General features: G+C 40.7%; 1 protein-coding gene across 1 annotated transcript in view; it reads right to left on the minus strand.

The window, feature by feature from the left end:
- Nucleotides 1-17,279, minus strand: part of EHD4 (EH domain containing 4) — a 56,387-nt gene that overhangs the window by 10,217 nt on the left and 28,891 nt on the right. Inside the window, exon 4 of the mRNA XM_030559559.1 lies at nucleotides 5,814-6,226. Coding sequence (XP_030415419.1) covers nucleotides 5,814-6,226 — 413 coding nt within the window. The remainder of the gene's footprint in view (nucleotides 1-5,813; nucleotides 6,227-17,279) is intronic.

Consider the following 17,279-nt stretch of genomic DNA (forward strand, 5'->3'; position numbering starts at 1 on the left):
AATCCAAAATGATTTTTCACCGAAACTTAGAAATTCTTTTGAAATAATTATTTAACATTTTGATATATTTCAAAAGGTTAGCACCGAGGGAGGTGAGGGGAACAGTGGGAGTGAAAAGCAGCAGAGAGTAGCAGTAGAGAGAACATAGGCATGCAAACATCATGGTGATAAGCACAGTACAAATACCTACATAGATACTACAGAACATGTTTTACAGCATTCTATACAGAAGTAACCTGTGAAGGAAAGAAATATGTTTGTACCCCTTCCGGCTTCTAGAGGAGATTTGAAAGGATTCTCCCACTCTCCCCGCCCCAACTGTTTGCTTGAGGGTTCTATTGTCAGCTGAAGACCTAGAGCTGGTATGACTTCAGCTGCCAAGAAACAGAAACTTTGAACAACTGAGAAGGGTTTTTAATCAGACTGTATAAGACTTGTGTGTTAGTTAATACCAACTTAATTCAAACTTCGCGTAGACACTTGGGAAAAAGAGCTTTATGCTAAGATTCAGACAGCACCAACTCTAATTCTTTGGCCCTCCAGCTAAAAACAGAAAGAAGACGACTTAATATTCCCGAGTTCTAAGAGTCCATGGTAGGCCACTTTCGGTATAACTCCTTTAGTTGTAAGATTTACATGCGTGTGTGTGCGTACTAATGAATTTTTCTTAAAAGATTGATTTTTGGTCCATATGACAAAGACATTATAGAAATGGACCTAAAATCAAACTGAAAACCAAATATTGAGTGGGATCTTAGTTACTACAGAGAATTCTTTTCTGGGTGTCTGGCTTGTGAGTCTTGCCCACATGCTCAAGGTTTAGTTGACTGCCATATTTGGGATCAGGAAGGAATTTTCCTCCAGGGCAGACTGGCAGAAGTCCGGGGGGGTAGGGTTCGCCTACCTCTGCAGCGTGGGGCACGGGTCACTTGCTGGAAGGTTCTTTGCACTTTGAAATCTTTAAACCATTATCTGAGGACTTCAATGGCTCAGACACAGGTTTGATACAAGAGTGGGTGGGTGAGATTCTGTGGCCTGCATTGTGCAGGAGGTCAGACTAGATCGGGGTCGGCAACCTTTCAGAAGTGCTGTGCCGAGTCTTCATTTATTCACTCTAATTTAAGGTTTCGCGTGCCGGTAATACATTTTAACGTTTTTAGAAGGTCTCTTTCTATAAATCTATAATACATAACTAAACTATTCTTGTAGGTAAAGTAAATAAGGTTTAAAAATGTTTAGAAGTTTCATTTAAAATTAAATTAAAATGCAGAGCCCTCCAGACCGGTGGCCAGGACCTGGGCAGTGTGAGTGCCACTGAAAATCAGCTTGCGTGCCGTCTTCGGCACACATGCCATAGGTTGCCTACCTCTGAACTAGATGATCATAATTGTCCCTTCTGACCTTAAAGTCTATGATTCTATTCACACATGGAACATCTCCTCTTGTTTTATAACAAATGTAATCTTGCAATCATCGAGAAAAAGTCACTTCACCCATAGCCTAGAGGATTGCATGGAATCCCTTCACATCAAAACAGATGAGACACAGGTGGCATCATCTGTAGAGGAAAGGGGTTTGTGTGTGTTGAGGATGACAAGGTTCAAAAGTGAAGAACCTAGATGCACTGGAAAGTGTCCAAGAAGATAGCCATGTCTCATTTGATTCCAGTGTAAGAATCAAGAGTTCTGAAATGGTTAGTTTTCTTGTTTAAAAAAAAACCACCAAAAACCTTGCAACTGGCAGATCAATTATACACTTGGGATGTAGGCCCAGAACATTCACATTCTAGGGATTCCAAATGAGAATTAGATACCTGACTGAATCAGCAGAAAAGATTAAACATGACCTTTTAGTTTTAGAAGTCTGACAAACTGAACATTGCTTATAAAATTCCTATTATCCTATAAATGTATCACTGCAGAGAACACCATGATTGTTACATTCTCACATAGGTGAAACCTATTTCTTATTGTAATGAGGAAGAAAAGAGTTAGTGTATGAATGTTCATAACGTGTATATTTCAATGATTTAAACTAGTGTGCTGTTATTGAGAAAGACACTGATACAAGGAATACTAATGCTGAAATACCATACATCTCTAAGTACGTGATAAATCACAACTGCAAGAATACCAGGGGATGAAGAACAATAATGAAGAATTGGAGGAATACTGCTGGGGTTGTATTTGAAATATTTTTGCTCTTTGGCTTCATTTTGGTCATCTTAAATGTGATTAATTCACTATTCCTTCAAGATCTAATGGAACAATCATTACAGTCGAGGTCTGTGGACAGCTACTGCAGTCCTCTAATCACTGACAGACCATATACAGATCAATGTTGCTCCCACACATAAAAACAATAAATCAAACAAAAAACACTACACATATTTGCTTTCACACACGGTTGTGTTTAAATTTTTGCACAAATGGAAGAATGGAGAAAAAATTAAAATGACAACTTTCGATATACAAATTCTAGATATGCAGGAAGGGAGATGTATGGGTAATGAACACTTCTAACACAATGCCAGTTAATAACAGCCCTACAGGATTGAATAGATTTATATATGTATAAAGCATCTAGAAAAAATATGGAACCGCAAGTTTGAAAGGCACAATTACTATAATCCTGCACTTTTATTCCAGCTGATTACAATTCCATAAATATCACACAGGTTTTATAATATAAGAATGTTTTCTATCTTCAAAATATGTTATAACTAATATCTAACACCCTTGTGGCTTTGAAGTGACACTAGAAAGGAATGATAAGCTAAGCTAAGAAAGGAATCATAAGAACCTGACAGTGTGATGGGAATTCACTTTTTTTATTTTTAGATATGTTATGAGTTTCAGGACAGACAGGGAAGGTGTGGCGGGTGTCTGGAGAAATGGACCAAGATAAAATACTTCACAATCATTTTGCTCAAAGAAGAGTGTACAAAATTGTGTTTCAGAGTGACAGCTATTTTAAGATCAGCTAGGACGGAGACATATTACACTGCTGTTGCTTAGATAAGCAGCTGACTTCCCTTTCCATGGCTGTCAATTGAGTACATTCAATGAACACTAATTTCACTTAAAAAAATTCAACTTCATCCATTTTTATTTTGTATTTAAATAGGATTTATGTTGATTAAGAGTCATGTGCTCCTGATGCTTCTCAGTCATCACAATCAATTACTTTGAAAGGGATTAGTATGCCAATAAGACTGATGAAATCAGATGAGAACTGCAGGAAGGACAGATTAACTTTTAAGAAACAAATATTAATAGAAACATGATATCAAAATGGAATTTGACATAATGATTGAAAATTGTTTCTAATATTTTTTTCAAAATATTCCAGGCAATATCAGTAGTTCTAGTCCTGTTTTCCACATTACTAACTCATTTCACTAAGGGCTGCCTACTCAGGAAAGTTTTACTGTATAGTCAATTAACCCATATAGTTAAACTGGCATAAACCCCCCACATAGACATTCTTATTCCAGTGTAAGAGTGGCTTTTTCTTTGGTTTAGTTTCCCAAGTGACAAACTGATAAAAGCCCCTCAGATACTGTAATGAGAATGTTTACACATGATGTTAGACCAGTATAACTATATTGCAGGTTCAAACTCACACCTTAGCCTACACAGGTATAATTTACCCATGCAAGCAATCCCCAAAATACTTCAAAGTTATTTGATTTTTCTTCCTTCCAATTTTTCAGCAAAAAACATTTTCAAATCATTTGCCTGCTGAGATTTAGAAAAGGAAAGGTGCTAATTATTAAACATTCCCTAGGGCTTTTCAGAAGAACAGAATATCAGAGTACTTTTGCTAGTATTCTATCTGGAACTTTAATACTATACAATAAAGGAAGTCTACTAAGGAAGAGAAGGAAATATTTAGAGGAAACCATTTAAAACATAGCAATTGAAGTTTATCCAGGTTGGGCCTGGACAGGAAAGGACAGCAGATGCTAGTGCCATTAAGTAGGGATTTTGAAGACTAGCGTTAAGTAATAATCAGAAAACTTTAAAATTATTAACAAGAAATCTGGTGATGATTCCAAGAGCTTTACAAATAAGATGCTAGTTTCAGGGATAATTAGAGGCCTAACAAAAAATTAAGTACACACTTTCAACAGGCAATCTAAATAAAAATCAAATACTGCCAAGCCTAGATATATGGACACAAATCAAGTAGCTACTGCAAGGGGATTATCTGATTAGCACATGCAAATACTATTTTCCACAGTTTAAAACAGAGGACAATGTTGGTAGGGCATTTGCCCTGAATGAACCTCTTAGAATCTTAGAGCTCATTTCCTCTCAGGTCTGTCAGAGATTAGGATTTCTTCTGGATATGATGGGAAGCCAACCTTTAGCTGAGTATGTGGGAGATGATGGGTTGGAAATACAGTTTTAATCAGGGGATATTACTTCTATCGTTGAGTTGGCTTGCAAAACAGTGATATACAGGCAGTTCTGTTAAGTAAATGAACGGTTTTTAAGTTTCAATATGGCAGTATTACTCCTTTTAATAGATGTGAAGTGCCAAAGTGGGGTGTGGGTGTGTGTGTGGTATTAAAAAAAAAAAATCAAAATAAATTTTGATTACAGAGAAGTTACTTCCCATCGGCAATATGTTGGTTGGCCATGATCTAGTACAAATGCTGTGTGCTGCCACGTGTGTTAGAGGAAGTAAGTGTCTGAACTGTGATCTTTGATCCAGGAATTGCAAGTGCTGTGAAGGTGGTACACTTGGTATTTTGGTGAAGGGGACATCCTGTTTTGCTCAGTCGTCAGCTGCTCTTCCTAGCAGCTGTTGAGGAGCTCCAGGGAGTACATACGAATGGCCCTACTGGATCAGACCATATGGTCCATCTACACCAGTAGTATCCTGTCTGTGACAGTGGGTAGCGCCAGATGCTTCTGGCCATTGGAGGTTTCGGGACTCGTGCAGTACAGATGCAAACTTCACCATTTTGACTAATAGCCATTGATGGACCTATCCTCCATGAACCTACCTAATTCTTTTTTGAACAGTTATAGTTTTGGCTTTCACAACATCCCATGACAATGAGTTCCACAGGTTGACTGTGCATTGTGCTTAGAAGTATTTATTTTGTTTGTTTTAAACCTGCTGCCTATTAATTTCATTTGGTGACCCCTAGTTCTTGAGTTATGTGAAGGAGTAAATAACACTTCCTATTCATTTTCTCCACATTATTCCTGACTTTACAGAGCTCTATCATACCCCCCCATCCCCTTAGTTATGTTAGTAGTATGAAGTTCTCCTTACTAGAAAGAAGCTATCCTAGAAGATTTCAAGTCTCCTTCAAAAGGCAGAGAGAGTAACATCCTAAAACACAAAAAAAACAAGAGTACTTGTGGCACTTTAGAGACTAACTTCATCAGATGCATGCAGTGGAAAATACAGTACATGTATCCAATGAAGTGGGCTCTAGCCCCCGAAAGCTTATGCTCAAATAAATTTGTTAGTATCTAAGGTGCCACAAGTACTCCTGGTTTTTTTTGTGGATACAGACTAACACAGCTGCTACTCAGAATCCTAAAACACAGTACTTTTCCTTCTATGGCCATCTAAAAGGTCCACTGATTGGCTCACCACATTACTGTCCAGCTCAACACATAATTTAACAATAATTTTTCCTTTAACTTTCTTAACTGAATGTATTTTCCAGAAAACACCTTGTTTCCGGGTGGGGAGGGAAAGATGTAAGAGGAGAGAGTAAAAATGAATGAAACAAATGTAGAAGAGATTGGACATTGAAAATAAACTTGGCTCTATTCCTGTCTTACCTTTGCAAGTCTTGCCCTCTTGATGAGATCATTGAGTTTCCGCACAGCTGCCTTCTGTGGGAGACTCTGAATGTCTCGGAAGAGATCCTGGGCTTCCACCTCAAAGAGCCTGCGGTTCTCTGTGTTTTGTAGAGGCTGGGCCCAAAAAGAACCAATGTAGACTCGCAACACCTCTGGAGTGTTAATCACCTTTCCGAGGGACCACATGAGTGCACCATAGACCCTCATCAACTGCTGGGTGTCCACCTGGTCAGCCTTGTTCAGCACCACTCGAATCTTGTCATCCTGGCCACGGAATGATTTAATAGCCTCCGAGAACTCATCAGAAATATCCAGCTTATGGGCATCAAAGAGGAGGATGATGCGGTCAACACGCTCAGCAAACCACTGGAGGACCTGGCAGAAGTCATAGCCTGAAGAGAGAGAATACAGCATTGGATGTCACTAAATTGACAACTCTTTATTAAGGATTGTTTAAAGGACTGGCTTATAACCCAGCAGTAGCACTGTGACTTCTAAACTCAATTTCTAATGCTGGTGTCTCAGTCCTTAGATTGGCAGCAGACTGGGTATACTAGGGGTTCTCAAACTGGGGGTTGGGACACCTCAGGGGGTCACAAGCTGTCAGCCTCCACCCCAAACCCCACTTTGCCTCCAGCATTTATAATGGTGTTATACGTTAAAAACACTTTTTAATATATTTAAGGGGGGGGGGTCGCACTCATAGGCTTGCTATGTGAAAGGGGTCACCAGTACAAAAGTCTGAGAACCCCCGGGGTACATTCTAGGAATGAAGGACTGCACTGTAACACTCCACAGTCCATTAAGCTGTCCAAGTCACAAGAATTTTATCCATTCCAATGATGACTTTAATGAGAGGGTGGGTTACAGTGAAGAAAAATGAGTCCTGATCTTTGGGCACAGAACAAAAGGAAGTTTAAAGCAAAAACTATTTTAAAAGTCTGCTTGCACAGTTTACAACTCTTGTTGACTGCCTCGCAACAACCCAACTCACTGTCATATTGTAGGGATATTAAAGAAGGTACTAACAGTGATTCCCCCAGTGACAGTGACCCCCTAGTTTCACCAACTGCAAATATCTTTTAGTTCTTCTGTTAAAACTTGTAAGCTCCTGTCTGCAGAAAACATTGATTGTATCTGTCCTGTGAAAGATACTCTATTATAAACAAGTTAATTGACTTTTTTCTTGAAGTAAACACTACATTACCTGTAATTGACACAATGTAAACAAACACTATAAGCCCTTAAGTGACTTTCACTTCATTGTAACAGCAACGGCTCCTAGGAACACACCCCGAAAGTGGTGGAGACAGTACATTAAAATATGGTTCAGATAAGGAATGTATGTTGATGAACGCTTGATGTACATGAATGGTTAGGGAGGTGCCAGCCTAGAAAGGGAGTATCCATCAGCCAAAGAATGTGTCAAGTGGATCACCAGACAACCCCCAGAGGGAAAACTGGGATCCACCCCAACACCTGGAAGGATGAGAGAAACAAACTATGGACATGGTATGTCTACATCTAAAATTTTGCAGCGCTGGTTGTTACAGCTGTATTAGTACAGCTGTATAGGGCCAGCACTGCAGAGTGGCCACACTTACAGCAACCAGCGCTGCAAGTGGTGTTAGATGTGGCCATACTGCAGCGCTGCTGGGCAGCTTCAAGGGGGGTTCGGGGAACGCGAGAGCAAACCAGGGAAGGAGACCAGCTTCGCCGCGGTTTGCTCTCGCGTTCCCCGAACCCCCCTGCAAACCGCAGGGAAGGAGACCTGCTTGCACGGAGGTTCGGGGAACGCGAGAGCAAACCGGGGAAGGAGACCAGCTTTGCCACGGTTTGCTCTCGCGTTCCCCGAACCCCCCTGCAAACCGCAGGGAAGGAGACCTGCTTGCTCGGGGTTCGGGGAACGCGAGAGCAAACCGGGGAAGGAGACCAGCTTGATTACCAGAGGCTTCCTCAGGTATGCTGGGATACCTGCTTATTCCACGGAGGTCAAGAAAAGCGCTGGTAAGTGTCCACACTTGATTACCAGCGCTGGATCACCAGCGCTGGATCCTCTACACCCGAGACAAAACGGGAGTACGGCCAGCGCTGCAAACAGGGAGTTGCAGCGCTGGTGATGCCCTGCAGATGTGTACACCTCCTAAGTTGCAGCGCTGCAACTTTGTGATGTAGACAAGCCCTAACATAGGAATTAATTCCTATAAGAATGAACGCCAAAGACTGAGGACTTCGAGTCTCTGGTTCTGCTGCCAGCCTCCAGGAGCATCAGGTGCACCTGACACAGACTCAGCTCCATCCTCATGACCAAGATACCTGGCCAGTAACTTGGCATGAGCAACTTCTGGGCTGGTAACTATAACACCTACATGGAACTTGAATGAATGATGGTGTGTGTGTGTGTGTGTGTGTGTGTGTGTGTGTGTGTGTGTGTGTGTGTGTGTGTGTGTGTGTGTGTGTGTGTGTGTGTGTGTGTGTGTGTGTGTGTGTGTGTGTGTGTGTGTGTGTGTGTGTGTGTGTGTGTGTGTGTGTGTGTGTGTGTGTGTGTGTGTGTGTGTGTGTGTGTGTGTGTGTGTGTGTGTGTGTGTGATCTTTGCCTTATCCCTCCTAGTAAGATCCTGCTGGTTTTTATTATATTGGTATGACAATATTATAAACAGTACTTCAGGAACTCCTCTGGGAATGACGCACAGTCTACAGAAGGCATAATCAGTTTGTGAAATGACACTGAGTTTGGTCTGAGTGACTCATCTTACTTGAATGAGGAACAGGTGAACTAGAAGCCAGTTTTCCATCCCTATCCATCCTCTAATATGAAAAATTACTCTGAAGGACAGTCATAATGCAAGGATAGTGGTGAGGAAACCTGAACAGAATCCAGAATTCAGCACCCAACAGCATTCACCTTGAATCATTGGCAATGTAGGAAGCTCACCATTAAACTCTAATTTAACATCTTCAGACATTTCACAGTATTGAACACTTCTTTTACATTTACTTATGAATACAGTCATCATCCAGACATTATGTATCCTTTCTGTATAGATAAGCAAAAGGTCCTTATCTTTTACTGTGTTACTGTCCCCAGTTCTCCATATTACTAATTTCTTATCTCCATGAAGCAGGTAACACAAAGGGGGAAGAGGGTACCCATTCTAAAATCACTTAATTCTCCCTGAAATAATGCCTGCTTAGTCAAGAAAATTCACATCCACATCATAGATGAAGCTGTTTGCCAGCTGTTAAAAACTTCAGTAAATAATCACAAGAAAAATAAGTTTACTGAATCATTAGCGGCTATGCTTCCAAGATGTCTGTTGCGAGCAGTGAACCCTCCAGTGCTTTCCAATAGGAAATTGGCTAGAGGCAGTGTCTAGGAACTCAAAGATATACATGAAAACATTTCAGTGCCAAATTTTGCCATAAAGTACATAGCTGTAGCACCAGTGGGCAGAGGCTGGCCTTAAGTCATTTTATTTAACCATTAAATTTGACAAGTACATAGTATGTAAAACCAAAAACTAGAAGCTCCAAGTATATTACTTAAAATCTTTCCAACTTTTGCCCTCAAGTCTAACTCCATTACAAATCCAGCACATTCATACCAAATAAGATAGCCAGATTATGCTAAGAAATCTTTACTGAGCTCAAAGCAGATTCAGGTCAGATTCATTAAAACGGTTTTTAAAAAAGCAGCAAATGCTACACCTCCCATTAAGAGAATTGCTTAGCAAGGAATACAAAATCCAATCCCTTTCCCGGTTACTCAGTCTCTTTTTTCTTACTTTTTTCTTAAGAGCAGTTCAGGAGGAGGAGAACAAAAGCCAATGGAAAAAAAGAACATGAACAAGACAAATCCAAAAGATAATTCTTGTTACCCCAAGGTGTAACATTTAATCCAAAAATATTTGATTACTTATCAGTGTTCTTTATAAAAACTATAGAAATAATAGTCAAAAGTGAGGAAAAAACCTACAACACACAAATCACTTCAATCTGCAACACAAATTTCCTGTCTGAAGGATAAAATTAGGATTGGAGGGAGAGAACCACTCCTGGGTTAGGCAGAACGCCAAACTACCCAAAAATATGAATTATATATCACCCACCCTAATCTGAAACATGTAGCATCTTGGTTTGGATTTTTATTAGTTTGGAAGAAAAACATTATTAAATTATGCATTTCAATCCAAACAAAGATGCAAACTAGTGAATTTAAAATAGACATTTTTAATAAAACTTAAGTTCTGCAGAGTTGACTAAGTGAACCAATCCCTGTTAAAGGGTTGGTTGAAAATTTTCCATCAAAACTGTTTTTCAACAGAAAACTGAGTACTGAACTAAATGAACATTGGTGGAAAGTGTTTTCTTTCCCCAGAAAACTTCAACTTGGAGTTTTTGGTGAAAAAACATTTAGCCTTTCAGTTTTTCAAAGAAAATTTTCATTTTCTGTGGGAAATAAACCCGTTTTCTGACCATCTCTAGCAATTATATGACTTTGGTATAACCATAGCAGAAATCTCAGCCATGGTTAAACATTTTAGCCAAATATTTCTAGCACTTTTTATTTCTCTGATGTTTCACTGAGGCCAAGTTAACTGTCTTGGTTTATGTGAATTATTGTAGTTTGCCCACAAACAGTACTTGCTCCAGCCATTGCTACAACGTGCAAGTGGAGCACACGTCCCGTAATTCAATTACAGTCTGTCTTTAACCAGTTCCTCAGAAACTCCACAGCTAATCAAATACTTGTGTGTGACATCCATATTTTTGGGTCTTCTAACCCTTCTCTTAACTTCCAAGTCTAAGTTTAACACAGTTTCTTACATATTCTTCTAGCCTTCTTTTCATATGCCCAAACCATCTAAGCCTGGATTCCCTCAGCTTTTCTATAATTGATACCACCTTCACATTTCCCCTAATTCATTTGTTCCAAACATGGTCCAACATTGTAACTTATAGCATCTATTTTACCATTGTCATTTCCACTGTATTCAAGATCTGCTCCAGTCTCTTCCTTAGTGCCCAGCATTCAGTCAAACAAAAGTGCTGGTCTAATCACCATCTTGAAGATCTTACCTTTTAATGTAAGAGGCATTCTCATATTGCAGATCATTCCCCTCGCTTATCTCCATTTAGTCCATGCCTTTCCTCTTCTACTTATAAGTTCATAGCTGAGTTCGCCATTATCCTGTACTATCACACCTAGGTACTTGAACTTCTGTATCTCTGGTAATGGCTGGCCCCCTAGACTTACAGTCCTGTTGTCTTCCTACAAGGTATCAGCAAATCTACAGACAATATACTCTGTTTTTCTGCCAATTTTCATGCCATTTCTTTCAAGTACACACCTCCATCCCTCTAAATCTTCTTCCATTTCATATTTATTCTCCCACATGAGCATGACATTGTCTGCAAAAAACATGCACCATGGTGCCCCTCTTTGGATGTTTTCTGTAACTGCACTGAACACCAATGTAAACACAAAGGGGTTTAATATCGAGCCTCGATATACTCTGATTCTTACTAAAGACAATTCAGTTTCTCCATTTGGTTTTCTAGCTGTGATAACTAGGGCCCCACCAAATTCACAGTCCACTTTGGTCAATTTCATGATCATAGGACTTTTAAAATCGTAAATTTCATGATTTCAGCTATTTAAATCTGAAATTTCACGGTGTTGTAATTGTAGGGGTCCTGACCCAAAAAGAAGTTGTGGGAAGTCACAAGCTTATTGTGGGGGGGCGGGGGGGCTGTGATACTGCTACCCTTACTTCTGCACTGCTGCTGGTGGTGGTGCTGCCTTCAAAGTTGGGCAGCTAGAGATCGGCGGCTACTGGCCGGGACCCCAGCTCTGAAGGCAGCACAGTCACCAGCAGCAGAGCAGAAGTAAGGATGACATGGTATGATATTGCCACCCTTACTTGTGCACTGCTGCTGGCAGGGCACTGCCTTCAGAGCTGGGCGCCTGGCTAAAAGCCGCTGTTCTCCAGCCATCTAGATCTGAAGGCAGTGCAGAAGTGAGAGTGGCAATACCACGACCCCCATAAAATAACCTTGCGACCCCCCTGCAACTCTCTTTTGGGTCAGGACTCCCAATTTGAAAAACGTTGGTCTCCCCTGTGAAATCTGTATAGTATAGTGTAAAAGCGCACAAGACTAGATTTCACGGTGGCAGACCAGATTCCACAGTCTAACATGCGTTTTTCGTGGCCCTAGATCTATATTATGGCGGCAATGAGTGTCAGGCCTGATGTCAGTTACGGAGGGGTGGGGGGTGTCTTTCTGCCGCGTAGCCTTAAAGGGCTTCTGGGTCACGATCACCTTAAAAGATATTAAATTTTTTGTGAGCTAACCTGTATAAGACATAGTACTATTTACAATTAAACATTCTCGCAATTACACTTTTAAAAAAATGTGGGCTACGTTCAGCATTTTTCCTGTTTCTCCTATTACTTCAAACACTTGTTTGGTAATTACTTTACAATTATGGGTAAAAGCACACAAAAGACCAGATTTCATGGTCCATGACGTGTTTTTCATGGACGTGAATTTGGTAGGGCCCTAGTGATAACATCACCCTCATACATGTCCTGGATGAGTCTGATATAACGTTCAGATATCGGCTTCATTTTCATACACCACGAGCTGACTTCTCAAGACTGATGAACACTATGTGCAGGATTTTTCTCTTTTCTTTATATTTTTCCACTATCAATCTTAATGCACTATTGACTTGTCTGGCACAAATCCAAATGATCACTGATCTTTACTTCTCTTCATAGTCTCTTATCAATAACTTTCTCCCAGATCTTCATCATGTGGCTCATACTGTGTGTGCGCGCGCGCATATACACACACACACACACACAAATTCATTGCAAATCTAATTTTTTAGCAGAACTAGACACAGAAGTTTGGCTATTTTTTAAAGCTAGAATTATTTCAAGGTGCAAAATAGCCAATTTTCTGCCTCCTTCCTCTGCACACATTTTCTAAAACCCTTGGTGCCTTAAGTATTCATCTGAATCCCAGTGAAACTAACCAGTTGCTAAACATCAAGGGTTGACCCCTGAACACTACAGCAGCAAAAAAGCCATTGTATTGTCAGAGATTGCTAGAGACATAGGGAAGACACTAATTTTCCGTATGTAGTAAGATGAGGCCCTGAAACACAAAACCTTGGTATCAGAGGCCCAGTATGAGGCCTGAACTTAAGTAATGGTCAAGACTTTGCTAACATAAAGCAAAGTTAAGCTGTGAGCAGAGGCAGGCCCTGCTCACAAAAATTGTCAAGAAGGGCTGCTAATTGGATGTATACACATATCTAAAGGGTATCAAGCACTAATAGGATAAAAATGGACTAGGATGGCACCAGAACAGTGTGGTACGAACACATTCCACACAGATAATAAGGAACAGGCTGACCAATCCTAAAAGAGAGTCAAAAGGATATGATAGACAGACTAGTTTGTTCAAACCAACACATACCAGGAGAGAGGCAGCACTCCAACATGCAGAGGGTTTGTACCTTGCTATGTAGAGGGGTTCATCTCAATACATCAGGAGTGATGTGTAACTTGTTTGTACCTGTGTATATGAATGCATCCCTGTGGTAGTGTCTTTGTCTGGCCTAGGGGGCAGTGGTAAATCCCGCCACTGACTGAGCCGGTCCATTGTCAGTGAGCAAATATGTACTAGCAGAACTGTAGACATCTGACCTGGGGACCCAGAGACTGTGTTCTGTTTGGCAATAAACCTGGCCGGGTGCCTTCGTACCTTATTGGAGTCTGTGGTCATTGGACAGTTCGCTTGAGATCTGCCGTGCCAGCTATCTGCGCAGAGCTGGGACAGCACAAGGAAGAATACATGTGCACGCAGCCAACTTATCAACATTGAACAGAGCAGAGCACCACACTGGTGGCATCTGACGATATCATATACCACATGGTTCAATAGTATCAAGCAGCCAAGACTTTTTTTTAACTATGCCTCTCGCTTCATTTCATGTTAATGTAAGTAGTTAACTGTTGATGTAAACCAGGAAGACCTGCTAAATGTGTTTTGATGTAATTGAAATGGAAGCTTCTCCAGTGCCTCACCTCCTTCCTTCCCTTCCACTTATTTTCTTTTCACATCCTGTTGGCAACACACACAATATGTCTGAAATAACTAAGCAAACATCACCCCTTGTGTTACCACGGAACCTTCTCACGTATGGCAAGGTGCCCACAGCATATACACGTCCCCCAGGCGTCATATTGCTATGCATTTACACATACTGCTTGAAATCTCCTGCAAGTTTAATGAGAGGCTAGATGCATAATAAAGCTTATGGAATATCTTGCTTGTTCGTAAGGGCAGGACAATGGTGTTTTCAAAGAAAGCCAGCTTTGAAATGTGCACAGAACCTAACCTTGGAAAGGGGAATGTAAACTTTTGTCCCTTTTCAAAGTTGTCAGTTGCTCTTTCCTGAGTAACTAGTCAAATTTTCCAAAGCTTTTAATAAAACATATGGGTAGGTAGTCATGCTGAAGGGCAGGCACCAGGGTGGGTTTATTATACAGAAGAAAGCTTAATATCTTACATTTTAAATTATACAGTTTCTACACTGGATTTTAATCAGTCAACACAGGAATAATTTTACTTATTCCTAGTAAATTAGTAATGCTTGTCAAGTCTTTCTTGCAATTATGTTTGCACATGTAAACTGATAGTTAATAGTTAAACCATTCAACAATTGCTTCATAGAAAAAGAGTGAAACCTTTAACTCTATGCCCTGAAAGCAAACAATGGATTTCCTTCCCCACCATGTGCGCACACGCACAAAATATTACCAGGGACGCAGATTGTTGCTCACCAAGTTGTCAGAAGGTGACTGAACTTTTCTTTCACAAATGTCGTTGAATCAATCAGGTGACTGCCAATGTGAGTGTCAATAATGATGGTAGTCGTATGATATGGACAGTGGATAGAGGGCTCAGACTAGCCATCAGATGGTACTAAATTTCACTTAGCAACCTGGACCAGTGCAATACTTCCCCATCTAAGTAATTTACTTATGGGAGCGGGGGATCCAGTTTTCTCTCTCTCACACACACACCTTAAAGAAGGAAAAGGTAGAAGGAAACTGAAAGTTAAAAATGGTCATTGAAATATGAAATTTAGAAATAATGAGAAAAGCAACTCTTCCAAATAAACAGCACTATGGGCTGGGAGATTTCATGCCACACAAACAGAACGTGAACTGCTAAATACAAGTAAGTCGCCAGTCAACTCAGAAACAGAAGGAAATTGCAGTTCCTATAGAAGATGAACAGGCATCTAATTTTAGTTTGAAGCATTTGGTGAGATAAAATACCAGTATCATATTATTTAAGGTTTGGGGTGAAATACGAGAAATAAAACATGCTTAATCGAGTACCAGGGCAGTAATAAATTGACTATAAAAGAAATTGCTTCATTTGGCCTCAGCAGAGGTCCAATAAGTAGGAATTACATCACTTGTTTGTAAGGGGTATAAAAAAGTAAATTCTTAAAGGGTTCTTTGCTAATACTTGTCTGATCAAGTTGGAGCTGACCAACGTGGGTCTAAGAACACCTAGGTATCTTGATCAAATGCTTATAAATGTTTTGTTACTGTTTGGATATGGTAAATTGCTTATTATTTAGGCTTTTTAGGCCTGTTTAGAGCAATTTTATGAATACATTCAGCCCCTGGATTTGAGGAATTTATGGCTAAATTAGAGTCGCGGTAATGCCCTGCATAAATAATAATTTCAACAAGAATGAAGGGGCAAGAACAAACATCCCTAACTCGCAAGAATGAATCAGGTGTTGCAGGAAAGCAGAGGACAATTCCCACACCTGAAGGAGGAGAACGGCAGTTTTACTGCTAACAGAAACCGCTACTTGTGATGTGATCCTCCTTGTTCCCCTCTTGTATGAGTGTTGCTGGTCTACCTGCGTGCAACAGAGATGATCCCTTTCATATATCCCATTAACCAGAGAGGAAGGGATCACAGGTTCCTATATCTCTCTTGGCTCCAGGGATAAAGAATCCTCTGCTCTGATAGCACCTCCCCACCCCAACCCCGCCCTCCAGTACGGCCTTCCTCTGCCACTGCTAGCTGATATTCACAGGATGAGGGTGTAGGGTGAACGAGAACATGGATTTCTCTCCTAGTAGCAATTTTCTTCAATCACTGCTGGTCTTTGGGTATTGAGGATACACAGTTCTGCCCCTTTCCAGCCCTAGATTGTCTAAAGGGTCCACTGCTAGTTCTCCTCTGCAGATCTTAGCAGCTTGGCTGCCTCCTGCTGCTACCATGGTAGAAATAAAGGGTATATTTACAATGCAGCCTAGGCCCAGGGCTCACACCCAAGCTCAAGCCTTACCCCTCTTCTGAGTACACACAAATCACACTAACCCAGGGCTCATATCCAGAGTCCCAGAACCTCACAAGGGTGGAGGGTCTGAACCTGAGTCAAGCCAGGACCTTACTGCTTTGCAGTACAGACACAGACCCACTGGGCTTGTCCTCTGGGAGTCCGACAACACTAAGTATTCCATAGTCCCACAAGCCAACTTCCTTTGTCATCTACATAGCCAAGTTTGCTGGATTGTCAAGTTTTCCCACACTGCACCATGAACAAAGGGCTAGAGCGGCCACATTTTGGAAGGGTTCTAGGAAGAGGGTGGTTAAACTTGGGCCTGCATTGAACCACGGAAGTGTAGAACTGGAAGAGATCTCAATATGTCTTCTTAACCAGTCCCCTACAATCAGGGTAGAACTTAGTAATGAAGAAATAATAATACATAATGCAGTGTAGATGCTGGAGCTCCAGCGTGTGACCCAGGATTCAATCAGTTCTAACCGGGGATTGCAAATGAATGCAGACGCTCAAACCCTAGGTTAACAAACCCAGGGTCTGCTCACTCGAGTTCTGCTAAGCCTGGGCTTATATCGCAGTATCTGCTTTTTGCTCAGATGCTATCAGCATGGGCAGGGCTTACTTTTGCTAGTGGAGAGGGTAACTCCTAATGGTTTTAAAATATAACCTTTTTTACAAAACCAGGGTCAAGCATAAAACCACTCTCAGTAGCTTTAACTCTTACATAATCAGTGTACCAAATAAACTTTCACTACTGGAGAGAAAAAAATGTTAGGAGTCGTGCCCTGGGAGACTACAACTTAATTCTCATTGCCAGAGGCCAGTCTCCACTTTCTACAAGGTGGACACTGTTTGTTAAGACATTTTAGATACAAAAGTTCATGAGTAATCTGGAATCTTAAATCCCATTCACATTTGTTAAATTATTTTCTAAATCAATTGTGTACTAGTTTATATGGTTTAAAATGTATTAAGTTAAACTATTTTCACAATAAAGTTATTGTTCATACTTCTCCTTCAAGAAGCAGCTCAGAGAGGCTTTGCACTGC

The sequence above is a fragment of the Gopherus evgoodei genome, chromosome 4, assembly GCF_007399415.2.
Source record: "Gopherus evgoodei ecotype Sinaloan lineage chromosome 4, rGopEvg1_v1.p, whole genome shotgun sequence".
In the NCBI taxonomy this organism is placed as follows: Eukaryota; Metazoa; Chordata; order Testudines; family Testudinidae; genus Gopherus; species Gopherus evgoodei.